The 13,609-nt window shown below is 57.5% G+C and overlaps 1 protein-coding gene across 1 annotated transcript; it reads right to left on the bottom strand.

The window, feature by feature from the left end:
• Positions 1–573: 573 nt before the first annotated feature.
• PLA2G2F (phospholipase A2 group IIF) lies at positions 574–13,470 on the bottom strand. Its single transcript, XM_086325946.1, has 5 exons — positions 13,225–13,470; positions 12,515–12,567; positions 9,095–9,239; positions 7,620–7,729; positions 574–4,528 (listed from the first exon to the last, which is right to left on the bottom strand). The coding sequence occupies exons 1-5, from the start codon at positions 13,332–13,334 to the stop codon at positions 4,356–4,358; spliced, it is 591 nt and encodes a 196-aa protein (XP_086182072.1). The 5' UTR covers positions 13,335–13,470; the 3' UTR covers positions 574–4,355.
• Between the last annotated feature and the right edge of the window lie 139 nt (positions 13,471–13,609).

The raw sequence follows: 13,609 nt of genomic DNA, 5'->3' as shown, positions 1-13,609 counted from the left end.
GAAAGTGAGAGGTGTCGAATTTTTTAAAAGGCACAGTGTGAGAGATGTGAGTTAAGTTTTATTGGGGGCAAAATGAGAACTATAGTGTCTGAAATAGTGCTGAGGAAATGCTCCAAAGAGTTAAAGAGGGAAGGTGTCAGAATATATGTGACTTTGGTGAAGGGAGTTATGCACCACCAAGCACACATTTTACGAAAGATTCCCGTGAGTCAAGAAGGTTGCTGTTTAGTTATGAGGAGCAGATGTCTCCATAAGTGACTTTCGCGCTTTTCTATATGTGAGAAGATGCTAGAAATTCGGCTCATAAAATCTTCTCCTGAAAATATCTAGCTATCTGAAGACCTGTTCTGCCACTTTTTCCCAGAGCACAGAGAGCCTCATTCCTGAGGCTCATTTCCACCCCGAACTCCTTTTAGGGAGTGTCAAAAGTCAGCGGCTGCAGTGTCTGGTGGCTTCCTTCTTATGGAAGCATGTGGCAAGTGACAGTTTTTAGTTGGCAGAGATCCCAGGGTCCAGTGGTGAGTCTGACTCCTCCATCTGAGTCACAGCTCCTAGAAAACCAGAGATGGATAGTAAAGTTGCCAAAACAGATTTTTATTCAAAAACTCTCACAACAGGGGCCAGTATAGATTTGGGCTCAATTCCAAATACGACTTCAAAGCTTCAGTTTTATATTTTTCCTGGAGTATAGTTGCTTGACAATGTTGTGTTAACCTCTGCTGTACAGCACTGTGAGATCCTGAGTTTTCTTAAGTGGGGATTTACAGCAGGAGTTGGAGGTGGGGATGGAAAATTCCTGAGAGGGTAGGGAATTTCTGCTGAACTGACCAAACAGGATTCTTGGAGAAAGAGCATGGGGGTGATCTGATGTCACTGGTGGGGGGAGGAGTGGAGGATGAGAGATTTGATCAGATACCGTGGGTGGGTGTGGTGCTCAGTGAACCGACGTAGCAAGATTCTTGCTAAAACATGTGGAGCCCTGGTTGAGAAAAGATCTCGCAAGAGCCTGCCCAAGTTGTGGTCAAGGAGAGCGTCTTTGTCGGTGGCCGCCCTCAGACCAGTGGAAGGAAGTCCCTAATCCTCCTCAAGCCTTAGCATCAAAGGCCTCACTAACCTGAGGAGAGAAAGACCACCCAGACTGGGTTAAGCAGAGTCCTTCCTCAAAATCCATGGTCCCATTCTCCCTCGCCACCTCAGAGGCATCTAATACACCGTTCCAGCTCCACCCCACCCACTCCGGGGCCACTTCCGGGACTGGCAGAGACATGCTTGGGCTCCAACCTGACACCACCTGGCCCCATATGTCAAGGATGTCGGTCCACATGTCTGCCTCCCCCCTCCCAGACTGTGGGCTTCCTGTGGGCAGGAGCTGTGTCTGATCAGCAGTGTCTACTGTAAAGCCCGGCCTGGTCCATAGGAGACCACCAGGACAGGTTCACTGAATGAATGAACCAATCAACGGATGACCATGTCCAGGGCTTTTCAACCTTTTGACCAAAGAGTCCCTCTTCTCCTTGCAGTAGCTCTTGTGAAGCGGCAGTAGGTACCGCAGGAAAAGCAGGGTTGCTCATGGAAGGATGAGTAGGAGGCCTCCGACTCCTGTCTGCTCAGCCTCCCCTTCCCCAGAGGTCACCCCTGGGTGTCGCGGGAAAATCCACAGCTTTGGGGAGCCTCTGAAACAGCTGCTCTGGTCTCCGCACTTGGGGAAACCGACACCCCTCACAGGCAAGGGGTCAAGCCAGGACCCAGGACCTGGCACCCTGCTGGGCTCTCAGTCACTTGTCCCACTGGCCCCAGCGGCCCGAGTCCTCGTTAAGAAGGTGCAAAGAGGTGACATGAAAAGTCAGAGGCTGAGGATTCAGAGCCTAGCACCATCACTAATGGCCTGGCTGACTTTGGGCAAGTTACCTGCCCTCCCTGGGCCTCAGTTCTCCAACAGAAAAAAAAAAGATGGGATGGATGGAGAGTGTCGTGGACTGGACGCCGGGCAAGCTCTCAGCCCACTGGTTGCTCGTGTTGTCCGATTGCTGGACCACAGCCCTACTTTCCAACCCTCCCAACACTTGCACTTCTGCTGGAGGGCGGCTGCTTCTGTCAGGCCAGAGGCAGGGAGGGAGCAGGCCATGCCCACCGCTAGGCACCAAGGAACCTGTTTTCCCCAGAGCCGGAGACCCAGGAGGGAACGGCTGTGCTTTCCCCTGACGCCTGGCCAGTGGGTGCCGTGCCAGGGAGGATCCAGCGACGAGGAGTTGAGGAAGGAGGGTTTTAATAGTTTGAGGAGGGGACGTCGAGTCCTGGGAACGGTCTCTTGGGGTCGCAGCACTTGGGAGAGTCTGGGGTGAGGGAGGGGGCAGGCAGAACCCCTTAGCAGCAGAATGCCTCCCAACACCCAGACTTTCAGGAAGGTGAGGGTGTGTTTGTGTGTGGAGGGGTCCAGCTAGGGCTTCCATGGGCAAGGGGCCCAGGCCTCTGTGGTCCCCTCCTCTGGGGGACTCCCCATCCTGACTCCATCCCTGCCTGGGTTGTGGGGGCAGCGGGGGTGGAGATTCAGCTCAGAGAAGTCAGGGGTCAGCCCGGGACGGTGAGGAAAAGGTGGGCTCCCAGGAGGATCTTGGCTACTGGGCAGGTGGGGTCAGGGCATGCGGGGGGCCACAGCCGTCACCCACTGTGGCCAGCAGGACAGCAGGGGGTGAGCGGTGGTCCCACAGTCGGTGAGTGCTGACCCCAGCCCCCAGGGCAGGCATCCTAGAAGCTGCAGCTCTGCGGGGCTCCATCCAGTCCTGTCGTGGTTTTTTGTAGACCTTCTCGCCACTCCCACAGCCCTCCCCTGGGGACTGTAAGTCCTCGGGGCCCCCGGGAGGGCTGAGGTTCCTGGTGGATGTTCTGAGCATCCCTGGGGTCATAGTGCTGCACCACTGGGCCTTAGGGGTTGATGCCAGACAAAGACAGAAGGCAGGACGCGGCGGGGTGCCCTGGGCACCCGGAGGCCGCTGACGCCTGAGGTCAGCAGGGGAGGCGAGGAAGGCGCGCCTGGGAAGACATCAATGCTGGCGCCGTCAGGAGGCGACCTGCCAGGCCTGGCCCTCCGCCCTCCCCAGCCGGCGGCCCCCCAGCCCGCGGGGCCCTGTCCCCAAGGCTACTCTGCCCCCTTCTCCTGCCAAGACCGCTCTGGTCTGGAGTCTGGTCCCCCCGCCGTGTCTCCCTGCTTCCCCCTCCTTTCCCTGTCCTCATCCTGTTCCCCGTCTACCCCTTCTTGAATCTTCCCCACGGCCTCCTGCCTGGCCCTGGTCCCTCCTGCCTCTGTCTCCTCCTCCTCAAGCTGGGTTCCAGCTCTCGGCGCCCTCCGCATGCAGCGGGATTCTGAGTTGACGCTGCAGCCTTGTCCCTCCTCGTCCAGGGAGAGAGGCTTCTGGCCCATTCCACTCCCTGGCCTGGCTGCTGCGTAGGGGGAGGCGCGGGGGAGGGCCTGGCCGTCTAGACCGTGACCCTTTGGCCTGTGTGTTTGTCAGAGACTGGGGACGCTGGGGTTGGGGCTTCCTCAGAGTGCTCAGGGCTGCAGAGTCGTGGCCAGGCTCTTCCTCTGAGCTGAGTGGGTCAGCGGGAGAGGCAGGAAGGCCTGCCTGGGGGTGCACGTTTGTGTGTGCCCCCATCTGGGTCCCTGTGGACCTGGGGCAGGGTGGGGGTGGTGCATGTGGGTTCTCTCAGGGCCCAGGAGCCTGCTTAGAGGCTCTTTGGGTCACTGAGGCTGGACTTCAGGGCTGGGACCCAAGCCCTGTGACTATCCAATCTGGGCCGGGACTCATGTGCCAACGATGAAGGCCAGGATGGGGCCACCTGCTCTTTAACAAAGCCCCTTTAACAATCCTGCTCCCCCTAAAGCATGGATCACCCCGACTCATCCTGCAGGAGCAGCAAGGGGCCCCAAGAACCCAGACCTGTGACCAGCACTCCGTCTGCCTGGGAGCTGCCCCTAGGACGCACCGAGCTCTGGGCCCGTGCGGCTGCTGCAGGTCTTGAAAACCCTGGGATCCACCCTTTCGTGCCTGGCTCAGTCAGCGAGAGGCCCCTCTCAGAGGCCCCCCATCCCTTCCACACTTGGGGGAGACCCCAACAAGGCACGCGCCACCCCCTTGCTGCATCCAGGATGAAGCCACACCCAGGGCTGGGCTTGAGGAGCCTGGTGGCCAGGGCCAGGGCCCAGACCTTTCTGAGTCCTCTGGACCACCGGAAGGCTCCCGGGGGGAGGCGGCCAGATGCACCGGGGGCTCCCGATCCACCCCCACCTCCACCTGCTCCATCCGCCTGGCCCCCAGGGCCAGAGCCTCCTCCCAGCTCCTCCGCCAGCCCCAGGGGACCTAGGGCGGCACGGGGGGCGGCTCGTAGATGCTGCAGTTGGGCGTGGGGCCCTGGCAGTAGATGTTGAGATAGTTGCGGTACTCCTCCCTGTATGTCTGCTTCTGGAGGCACAGAACCACGCTCCTGTCGCACTCGCACGTCTGCTTGTCACACTCGGTCTGGTTGAGCTCGCCTGTGGAGAGTGGAGCGCGTGGACCCTGAGATCACAGGGGCCTCCGAAAGTGGTCCTGGCCAGCCGCACCATCGTCCGGGGGCCCACCCTGGGCCTGCAGGCGCAGGAGGTCAGGGCCGGGGCCCAGCCTCTTGCATTCCCAGCCCTCCAGGTGCCCCTGACGTGTGGGAAACACACAACCATGGGAGCCCAACAGGACAGTGTTGAGTTGGGGAAACTGAGGCTCAGGATGGGGTGTGGCTTGCCTAAGTCACCCAGCAAACCTGGGGCTGAGCTGGGGTAGAAACTCAGGTGTCGGGAACTAACCCCCATCTCCACCCCGCCCCCTCCCCACTTTCTACCATCACAGGTTTCCTCTCTTCAAGCCCAGAATCCCAGCACCCCCACTCTGGAGGGCGCTGTGGTAAGGATGGAGGGAGCAAAACACTCATGAAGAGCTTAGCTCAGTGCCTCCCACGGAGCAGACGTTGTTGTTGTTACTATTGGTCTTCAGAAATCATCTTCCCCTGAGTTCTCGGCCTCGGGTGAGCTTTAGGATCACCTGCTTGTCATTGTTTGTTCTGCCGCTAAGTCGTGTCTGACTCTGTGACCCCACGGACGGCAGCACGCCAGGCTTCCTTGCCTTTCACTGTCTCCAGGAGTTTCCTCAAATTCATGTCTGTTGAGTCGGTGATGCCAGTCAGCCATCTCATCCTCTGTCACCCTCTTCTCCTCTTGCCCTTAATCTTTCCCAGCATCGGGGTTTTTCTAATGAGTCAGCTCTTCACATCAGGTGGCCAAAGTATTGGAACTTCGGTCACAGCATCAGTCCTTCCAGTGAATATTCAGGGTTGATTTCCTCTGGGATTGACTGGTTTGATCCCCTTGCAGTCCAAGGGACTCTCAAGAGCCTTCTCCAGCACCCCAGTTCGAGAGCATCAATTCTTTGGTGCTTGGCCTTCTTTGTGGTCCAACTTTCACATCCATACTGGATGCGACTACTGGAAAAATCAGAGCTTTGACTATATGGACCTTCTGTCAACAAAGTGATGTCTCTGCTTTTTAATATGCTGTCTAGATTTATCATAGCTTTCCTTCCAAAGAACAAGCGTCTTTTACTTTCATGGCTGCAGTCACCATCCGCAGTGATTTTGGAGCCCAAGAAAATGAAATCTGTTTGGAGGGCTCCTAAAACAAAGGCTATCCCACCCCACCCCTAGAGATTCAGATTCAGTGAGTCTGGGGTGGGGGCCTGATATCTGCATTTCTAACAAGTGATGCTGATGCTGAGGTTCAGGGAACCCCTTTCGAGAACCACCCACTAGCCCAGTGGTTTGCAAACTTGCAAACTTTCTATCAGCAGAATCTTTTCTCTGACGTGAAACTCTTTACCAAAGACGAATATCTCAAGCACCTGAAAGAGAAGCCACTTGAGCTACAAAATACATCAAAGAGCCAGCTGGACCACTCAGGGATACCTCCCCATCACTGCTCACAGCAGCTGACCTGCTGGTCCCAGAACTCCCCAGAACCCAGTGTGAGAGCCACAGCTCAGGATGGTCCACAGTCTTAGGGGTTGAGGAGGGAGATTTGATCTGCTTAATGGACTCCTGCTCAAACAGTGCCTCCACTCTACATCTGAACTGCAGCATCTGAGTACCACTCAGCCCTGGGCTGCCAAGGGGCACCAGCAGTGCTTGGGTCCCCACCAGACTCTTTACCAGAGAACAGGAGTCTTGAGTTGTTTTCTTTTTTGCAAAACTGACGTTGCTCGTGAGCTCTTAGTGAGGCATGACGCACAGCCTGGTTAATGTAAGGGGACAAAGGGAGCCTGGGGCTACCCAGGGGACACCTGCTGGCCCAGGCAGGAGGCGCCACAGGCGGGACTTCTGGGCTGACAGCTCGGATGCGGCACCCCTCGGGTGGGGAATGACCGTGGAGAGTCTATGGCAAAGTGAGGGAACCTGCCAGGCCTGGCTCCAGCATCTCAAATCCCTAGAAACACTGGGTGTTGTACCATGGGGCCACCTCATCTACTGGGGTCCCCGAGAGAGAACTAGAAGGGAAGGGGTCTGCTCAGATCCAAACCCCTCAATGTACCCATGGGGAGACTGAAGCGAGGTGGGGAAGGACCCTGCCCAGGGCCACATGGGGAGGAGATGCTGGCCAAACCTGGGTGTCAACACAGGACTCCCGACTCCCTGGCCAGCCTGCTACAAAGTCTCAGAATCACCCAAGGATCTGGTTAAAAACACAGAGAAGTGGGACCCTCCAAACTTGACCCACTGAATCAAGATTGCTCTCTAAGTTCTCCAAAGCTGAAGTGGGGACTGAAGAATCAGGGTGCCCATTCAGGTGGGGGCCTCAGAGCGCTTCAGGGGGATGTGCCAGAGCCTATTAGATTCAGCAAGCAAGCAAACAAAAGTAAGGTGTCCAGTGAAATCTGAATTTCAGACAATAAACGTTTCAGTATAAGTATATTCCAAACATTGCGTGGGATATACTTATGCTACTTCTTTATTTTATACTAATACTAAATAATTTTCTGCTAAGGTTTAGTGTAAGTATGTTCCATGCACTATTTGGGCTTCCCAGGCGAACCCGCCTGCCAATGCAGCAGGCATAAGAGATGCAGGTTCGATCCCTGGCTCGAGAAGACCCCCTGGAGGAGGGCATGGTAACCCACTCCGGTATTCTTGCCTGGAGAGTCCCATGGACAGAGGACTCTGGCAGGCTACAGTCCATCAAGTCAAATAGAGTTGGACACTAAGGAAGCAGCTTAGCACGCACACACACACACACACACACACACACACACACGCAGTATTTAGGATATTTGTTGTTGCTGTTCAGTTGCTCAGTCATGTCTGACTCTTTGCGACCCCATGGACTGCAGCACGCCAGGCGTCCTTCAGTATCTCCTGGAGTTCACTCGAACTCATGTCCACTGAGTCAGTGTAAACTTCCATGAAAACACTTTTCATTGTTTATCTGAAATTCAGAGTTACTGGGACCTCCTGCATTTCATTGGCAGCCCTGCCCCCGGCACAGGCTAGGGGGATGGCTGGCAGTTCGGGCTTTTCCTGGGGAAGGGGTGACGGGGGGCACTCACTGCAGACGATGTCAGTGTCGTTCTCGATGGTGTAGTCGTAGTGGTCCACATAGGTGCGGCAGCCCAGGTCAAAGAGCTTCTGGTAGCAGCAGTCGTGGGCATGGCAGCACCTAGGGGCAGGGAGGGGAGAGCAGGCAGACGTGGCCAGGCTTGGCCCCTCTCCCACTGGCAGTGAGCCCTGCCATGATCAGCTGTTCCCATCCCTCTCATAAGACCTTCAGACGGTGGCCCAGAGAGGGCAGTTACTTGCCGGAAGTCACACAGCCAGAAGGAGTCAGGCCAGTGCCCCGGGATCAAGTCCGTGACCCCCTCTCTCTGTCCTCTCCCCAGAGCTCCGGCTCTCCCCACCCTTGAGCCCTGGCTGCAGCTGTAGGAGGGGCAGGGTGGGAGGGAGGGGCCTGGGTGAAGTCCACAGCGGAGGAGACCGGCCAGATGCAGGGGCTACTCCTGGCTGTGCAGGATGACCAGGGAGGGACCAAAGTCTGGAGGGGTAAGTGGGGCTTGGGGGTGGGGGACATGGAGCCACTGCTGATGTGGCTGTCCCATCCCCTCTGGTGAGAGGCAGGCAATTAGTCAACATGCATTTATGAAGCCCCCAGGGATGCCAGACTCATGCTGGCTGCTTTGGGTTGGGGAAAGGAGGAGAGGACAAGCCACGGCTTCCAGGAACTCCCAGCTGATGGAGGAGGCACAGTCCTGCTCTCCAGGGCCTCCTGTCTGAGCAGGCAGGGGTCTCAGCCCTTGCTTTGTCCAACACAACAGTGTGACTGTAGCTCTCATGTGTGTTTGAAAGAAAGTGAAAGGAAAAGTGAAAGTGGAGTCACTCAGTTGTATCTGACTCTTTGCGACCCCACGGACTGTAGCCCGCCAGGCTCCTCTGTCCATGGAACTTTCCAGGCAAGAGTACTGGAGTGGGTTGCCATTTCCTTCTCCAGGGGATCTTCCCGACCCAGGGATTGAACCCAGGTCTCCCGCATTGCAGGCAGACGCTTTACCATCTGAGCCACCAGGGAAGCCCATGCGTGTCTGGGGACAGGTCAAAGGTTCCGCTGAGAATGGGAATTCTAGACCTTGGTGCTGGGAAAGATTGAGGGCAGGAAGAGAAGGGGGCGACAGAGGATGAGATGGTTGGATGGCATCACCCACTCAATGGACATTGGTTTGGGTGAACTCGGGGAGTTGGTGATGGACAGGGAGGCCTGGCGTGCTGCGGTTCAAGGGGTTGCAAAGAGTCAGACACGACTGAGCAACTGAACTGAATGCCTCCAAGCCCAAGACCTTGGAAACAGACAATAGGAAGTGTCCCAGACGGTTGAGGAGAACGTAGGTCAAATGTCAGGCTTCTGGTTACAAACTCAGCACACAAGCCTCCTCCTTGGGGTAAGGGCCTTCCCCCACCACTGGGAGACTGGGGACGGTCTGACCTGGGCTGTCCCCGCCCAGTTCTGAGCGTGGCCCAGCCTCTCGGGACCTACCAGTCCACCTCGTCCATGGGCAGGCCGCGGCCCCCCAGCCCGCAGTAGCAGCCGTAGCCCACGAAGGACAAGATGGCGTTCCTCCCAGTGACCGTCTCCACCATGGACTTGAGGTTGAGCAGGCTGCTGCGGGCCGCAGGCAGGACTGCGAGAGAGAGCCGAGGGGTGTGGTGAGCTCCCAGCCCCATTCGTGGCCGCTCCTGCCCACCTGGCTGGGGCCAGGGGACGGGAGACAGGGGCAGGGGAGGAGGGCAGAGCAGAAGGAGGCAGCACTCCACAGGGCGCCCCGTGCGGTGCTCTGCCCACGTCCTCACACCGAGCCCCACAGCCCCCAGAAGAAAGTGGGCCCTGCCCGCCACCCTTCCATGCTCGAGTCCATCAAGTGCTCACTGCAACCCTGTAAAAAAAAAAACCCATTTTACAGATGAGGCGATCGAGGCCCAGAGCATTTAGCAACTGGCCCAAGGAGACATTGTTGAAAATCAGTGGAGGCAGAATTTGGACCCAGACAGGGAGAGCTGAGTGCCTGATACACCCTAAGGGGCTTGCTTCCCAGATGCCACGTGCTCTTCTGAACAGGGTTCTGGGCCCTGCTGCTTTGGCCTGGCTCCTGGGCTCCCAGCAGGGCCTGGGGCGGGAGCATCTCAGGGTTAATCCAGAGACAATTGGGTGTTCTGGACACACACGCACGCGCGCGCACACACACACACATGCACACACACACACACGTGCACACACATACACACGAACGCACGCGCACACATACACACACGCACGCGCGCACACACACACACGAGCACGCCCAAGTATACATTTCTTCCCCTTTGTCCTTGTCTCACAGGTGGTGCCACAACCCTTCAGATACCAGCAGACTCCCGGGGTCAGCTTCCTGGCGCCCTTCAGGCTGCTCACCCCGGGGCCATCTGCTGCCCTCCTCTGTCTCCCTGCCTCCCGGGCTCCCAGGCATGCTGGCTCCCAGCTGAGTCAACATTGAGCCTGGTGTTTGGGTTCTTACCTGGGTGAGGCTGCGCACCCGCCCCCCTGCCCCCCATTACCACACAGGCAGGAGGGCCGCTCTTACCCCATTTTATGGATGAGCAGCTGAGGCTCAGAGAGGTGGTTTGCCCCATGCAGCCTGGAAGTGGCAGAGCCCAGACCTGGACCCGGGTCTGTGACCCCCCAGGAGCTGAGATGCCAGCTCACCATCCCTCACCCCTGCTGCCTCCCCCGGGAGGCTCCTCCAGCTGTGCCTGGGGCGAGGCGCCCAGTTCCACACCTTTGCCCCTGCTCTCAAGTCATGCTTCCCACCCCACTCTGTGGCCGGATAGAGGAAATGTAGTGGGAGAGGGAGGAAGCCGAGAATTTCAGAAACAGAGCCCAGATGGAATCCCGAAGGCTGAAACGACTTGCTTCTGGAGACTTGGCTGTCCAACATCCCTAGTGATGATGGGGGAACTCACCACCTCAACCTGCCTTGGTGGGAAAGGCACAGACTTTGGAGTCAGACAGATGCGGGCCCAGAACTAAGGCTCCCTAGGCCTCGGTTTTCCCATCCGTAAAATGGGAATGACAACCCCAGCCTCCAGGGAAGTGCAAGCACCCAGCTCACACCAGACCCTTGCTCTTCCCGTGGCGTCCCCTCTCAGGGCTTACTGGGACCCTGGGCCAGGCCTGCCCTCCTGTCAGAGAACTAATTTAGGGCATCCCTCTCCACCTGCCTCTTCCAGTCTATCTTCGGGACTTTTGTCGTTACAGAGAATAAGTAGCAAATGAAAGAGGAAACAAAGGCGTGGAGAGAAATGGCCAACAACCTTAAGAGGGTGGTTTAGAGCCTGTAAATGGTTGTCTGGGTCTGGGGCAGGGAGGAAGGGGTCCCTGCGACCTGGGGGCCTGTCTCTGATTTGGCCACGATGGAAGAGAGAGGGGGGCTGAGAGGGCTTCCCAGTAACATCAGCTGTCCCCAAGCCCTTTCTGTTCTGCAGGATTCTTGTCACTGTAATCAAACGTGTGCCCAGAAGCCTGGGGGTCAGACGGACCCCCATCTGCAAACAGGCTTCTCCGTTAGTGCTGCGGGGCCAGGGGCAGGGTTCATAAGCAAGACAGACCCTCCCCTCCAGGGCCTGGGACCGACTGCCTGCTGTGAGGTCCTGGCCTCCTGCCCCTAGTCCTGTAGGTGTTACCCCTGATGGGGGGCAGCTTCCATCCCCCGGACCCCTCAACCATCAGTTCTCACCTAAAACTCACCCATCCACATGCAGGACAGACACACGTCATACTCTTACACGCAGGCAGATGTAAACACACACTCACCCGCTGCACACTCTCCTCCATATATAACACAGTTACACACACACTCACCCACAAATGCCTCTCACACGCACATGGTCTCACAAACAGACCCACACTCACCTCCCACACCTTTATACACGCATACACACTCCCACTGTCACACATGTGCAACACCCAGAGTGGCCACGTCCACACTCCGCTTGGAGCAGAAGAAACAAAACCTGTGTTCACTCAGTCTGCAGCCTCTGTGCCCGGCCCCTGGGCTGGGCTGGACACAAGGGGTTATTTTCTAAATAATAGGTCACTTTGCCTGAATTCAACCAACCATTTCTCATGTCTGGCTGCATTCAACTTCATTTTGTCTCTGGTATTTTCTTTCTTTGTCTCAAACCTGGTTGGGTTCAGGGGCTGCTGAACAGGTGGACAGAAGGCCAGTGGAATACCCAGCCTCTCTCCTGCCTACACAGGGCACCTGCCACCAGGATGCCTGCCCATGTGTCAGGAGCCTCGGTGGTCCCGGGGGTGGTCCTTCCAGAAAGAAGAAGGAATGAGGCTCCCGGACCACCTCCATCATCTTCCACTACCTCTCACACCCAGACACTGCTCCACACACGCGTGTGCAGTTGTGTGCTCCCTATATTCACCTACACACTCCAGAGACACACACTGCTGTGAACACGTGCTCACCCATCTTCCAGACGTGTGTTACACACACAGACATCACCATGTGCTCAGACACACCCCCTACACATAGACGTGTGGATACCTGCATGCAAGCTCACGAGTTCCGTCTGCATGTACACATGTATGTACACAAACACGTCTTCCTATGTACACAAGCGCCCCAGTGTCGCCAAGCGCCCTGACGCCCAGCCACCAGCACCACTTTATGATGCTTGCTCAACTGTGCGCCCCGCACCCTGGAGGCTTGTAAACAGTTAATGCTGACCTCCTCGGGCGTGTTTACAGGTGGCTGGAGGAGTAAACAGCTGCAGAGAGGGAAGGAAGCCCGGCAGAGCCGGGGAGCAGAGACCCAGCGGTCGGTCTGAGAGCCTGTGGCCAATGGCTGAGTCACGGGAGAAAGGCTGGAGTCGGGGTCAGAAGGAGGGGTTTCCCAGCACCTTCACTCACCGCTGCTGGCTAGGATGGTGATGGTGATGAAACTCTTCATCCCCAGGTGAGATCTGAGAGGGGAAGAGAGCCCAGTCCTTAGTCTGTCCCTCCCCACCGCGTGCGGTTCCTGGCCTATGGCTCCCTCCTGAGCCTCCTTACATCCGCAGTCAACACCACCCCTCGGTGCCCGGGTTCCTGTTGCCCTTGCCCTGTGATTAGCTCCTGCAGAGAGATCTGAGCACCTCCTGCCTGCCTGCACCTCTGGGAGCAACAGCCCCCAGCAGTGCAGAGCCGGGAGGCACAGGGAGCCTCCTTCCCTTCCACCCCGAGCCAGGCTTCCAAGAGACAGAGGGCTCCCTGTCTCGCAGGATTGGACCTGGTCGCACATCAGAACCAGCCCCTTCCATTTGCACTCCAGTCACATGACCCCACCTGGTGGCTGGCTTTTGTATCTGGAGCCAGGAGACCTGAGTCCCTGGGTTCAAGCTGCAACTCTACTTCCAAAATGCTGTGTGACCATCAATAGATCCCTTACCTTACCCTCTCTGGGCCTCAAGTGCCTATGAGGACTGATGGATCCCAAGGCCCCGGTAGTGCAGAAAAGGCAATATCTCAGCCGTAAGCAGAGGCTCAGACTTTCTGAAGAAACAGGTTCTAGGAGCCAGCTCTTCGCCCACCTCCCTGCTCATCTCCACCGAGGGCTCCATCCCGGGGAGGCAGGCACGTACCTGGAGGTTCTTGAAGAGGTCCTGAGGCTTGGGCCTCTCCTCCCAGGGGGTTGTCTAACCAGCCCCTTCTTCCTGCACCCTTTGGGGTTGGCCGGAGCCCCATCTGGCATCTCCTGGGTTCTGGGGGGCCAGCGACATAGGTCTCGCAAGGTCCGCAATCCGCTCCGATGGCTGCGGGGAACAGGCCCCAGCGTCTCGCTGCCGCTCACTGGCAGGGGAGTGCCGGGGCAATGCCCCTGGGCAGGAAGCGGGTGGCACATGGCCTAGAAAAAGGAGGCCCCGCCTCCTCCCTCCGCCCCCGCCCCGCCCACAGTCGCCGGGTCACATCCCACCCCAGGGTGCTCAGGCCTGCAGGGGCAGGGGCTTGATGTATCAGAAGAGGGCT

Source organism: Bos grunniens, chromosome 2 (assembly GCF_055505025.1).
Source record: "Bos grunniens cultivar Pamir isolate PY7600 chromosome 2, Bosgru_T2T1.0, whole genome shotgun sequence".
NCBI lineage: Eukaryota > Metazoa > Chordata > Mammalia > Artiodactyla > Bovidae > Bos > Bos grunniens.
This window is presented reverse-complemented; position numbering and strand designations above follow the sequence as displayed.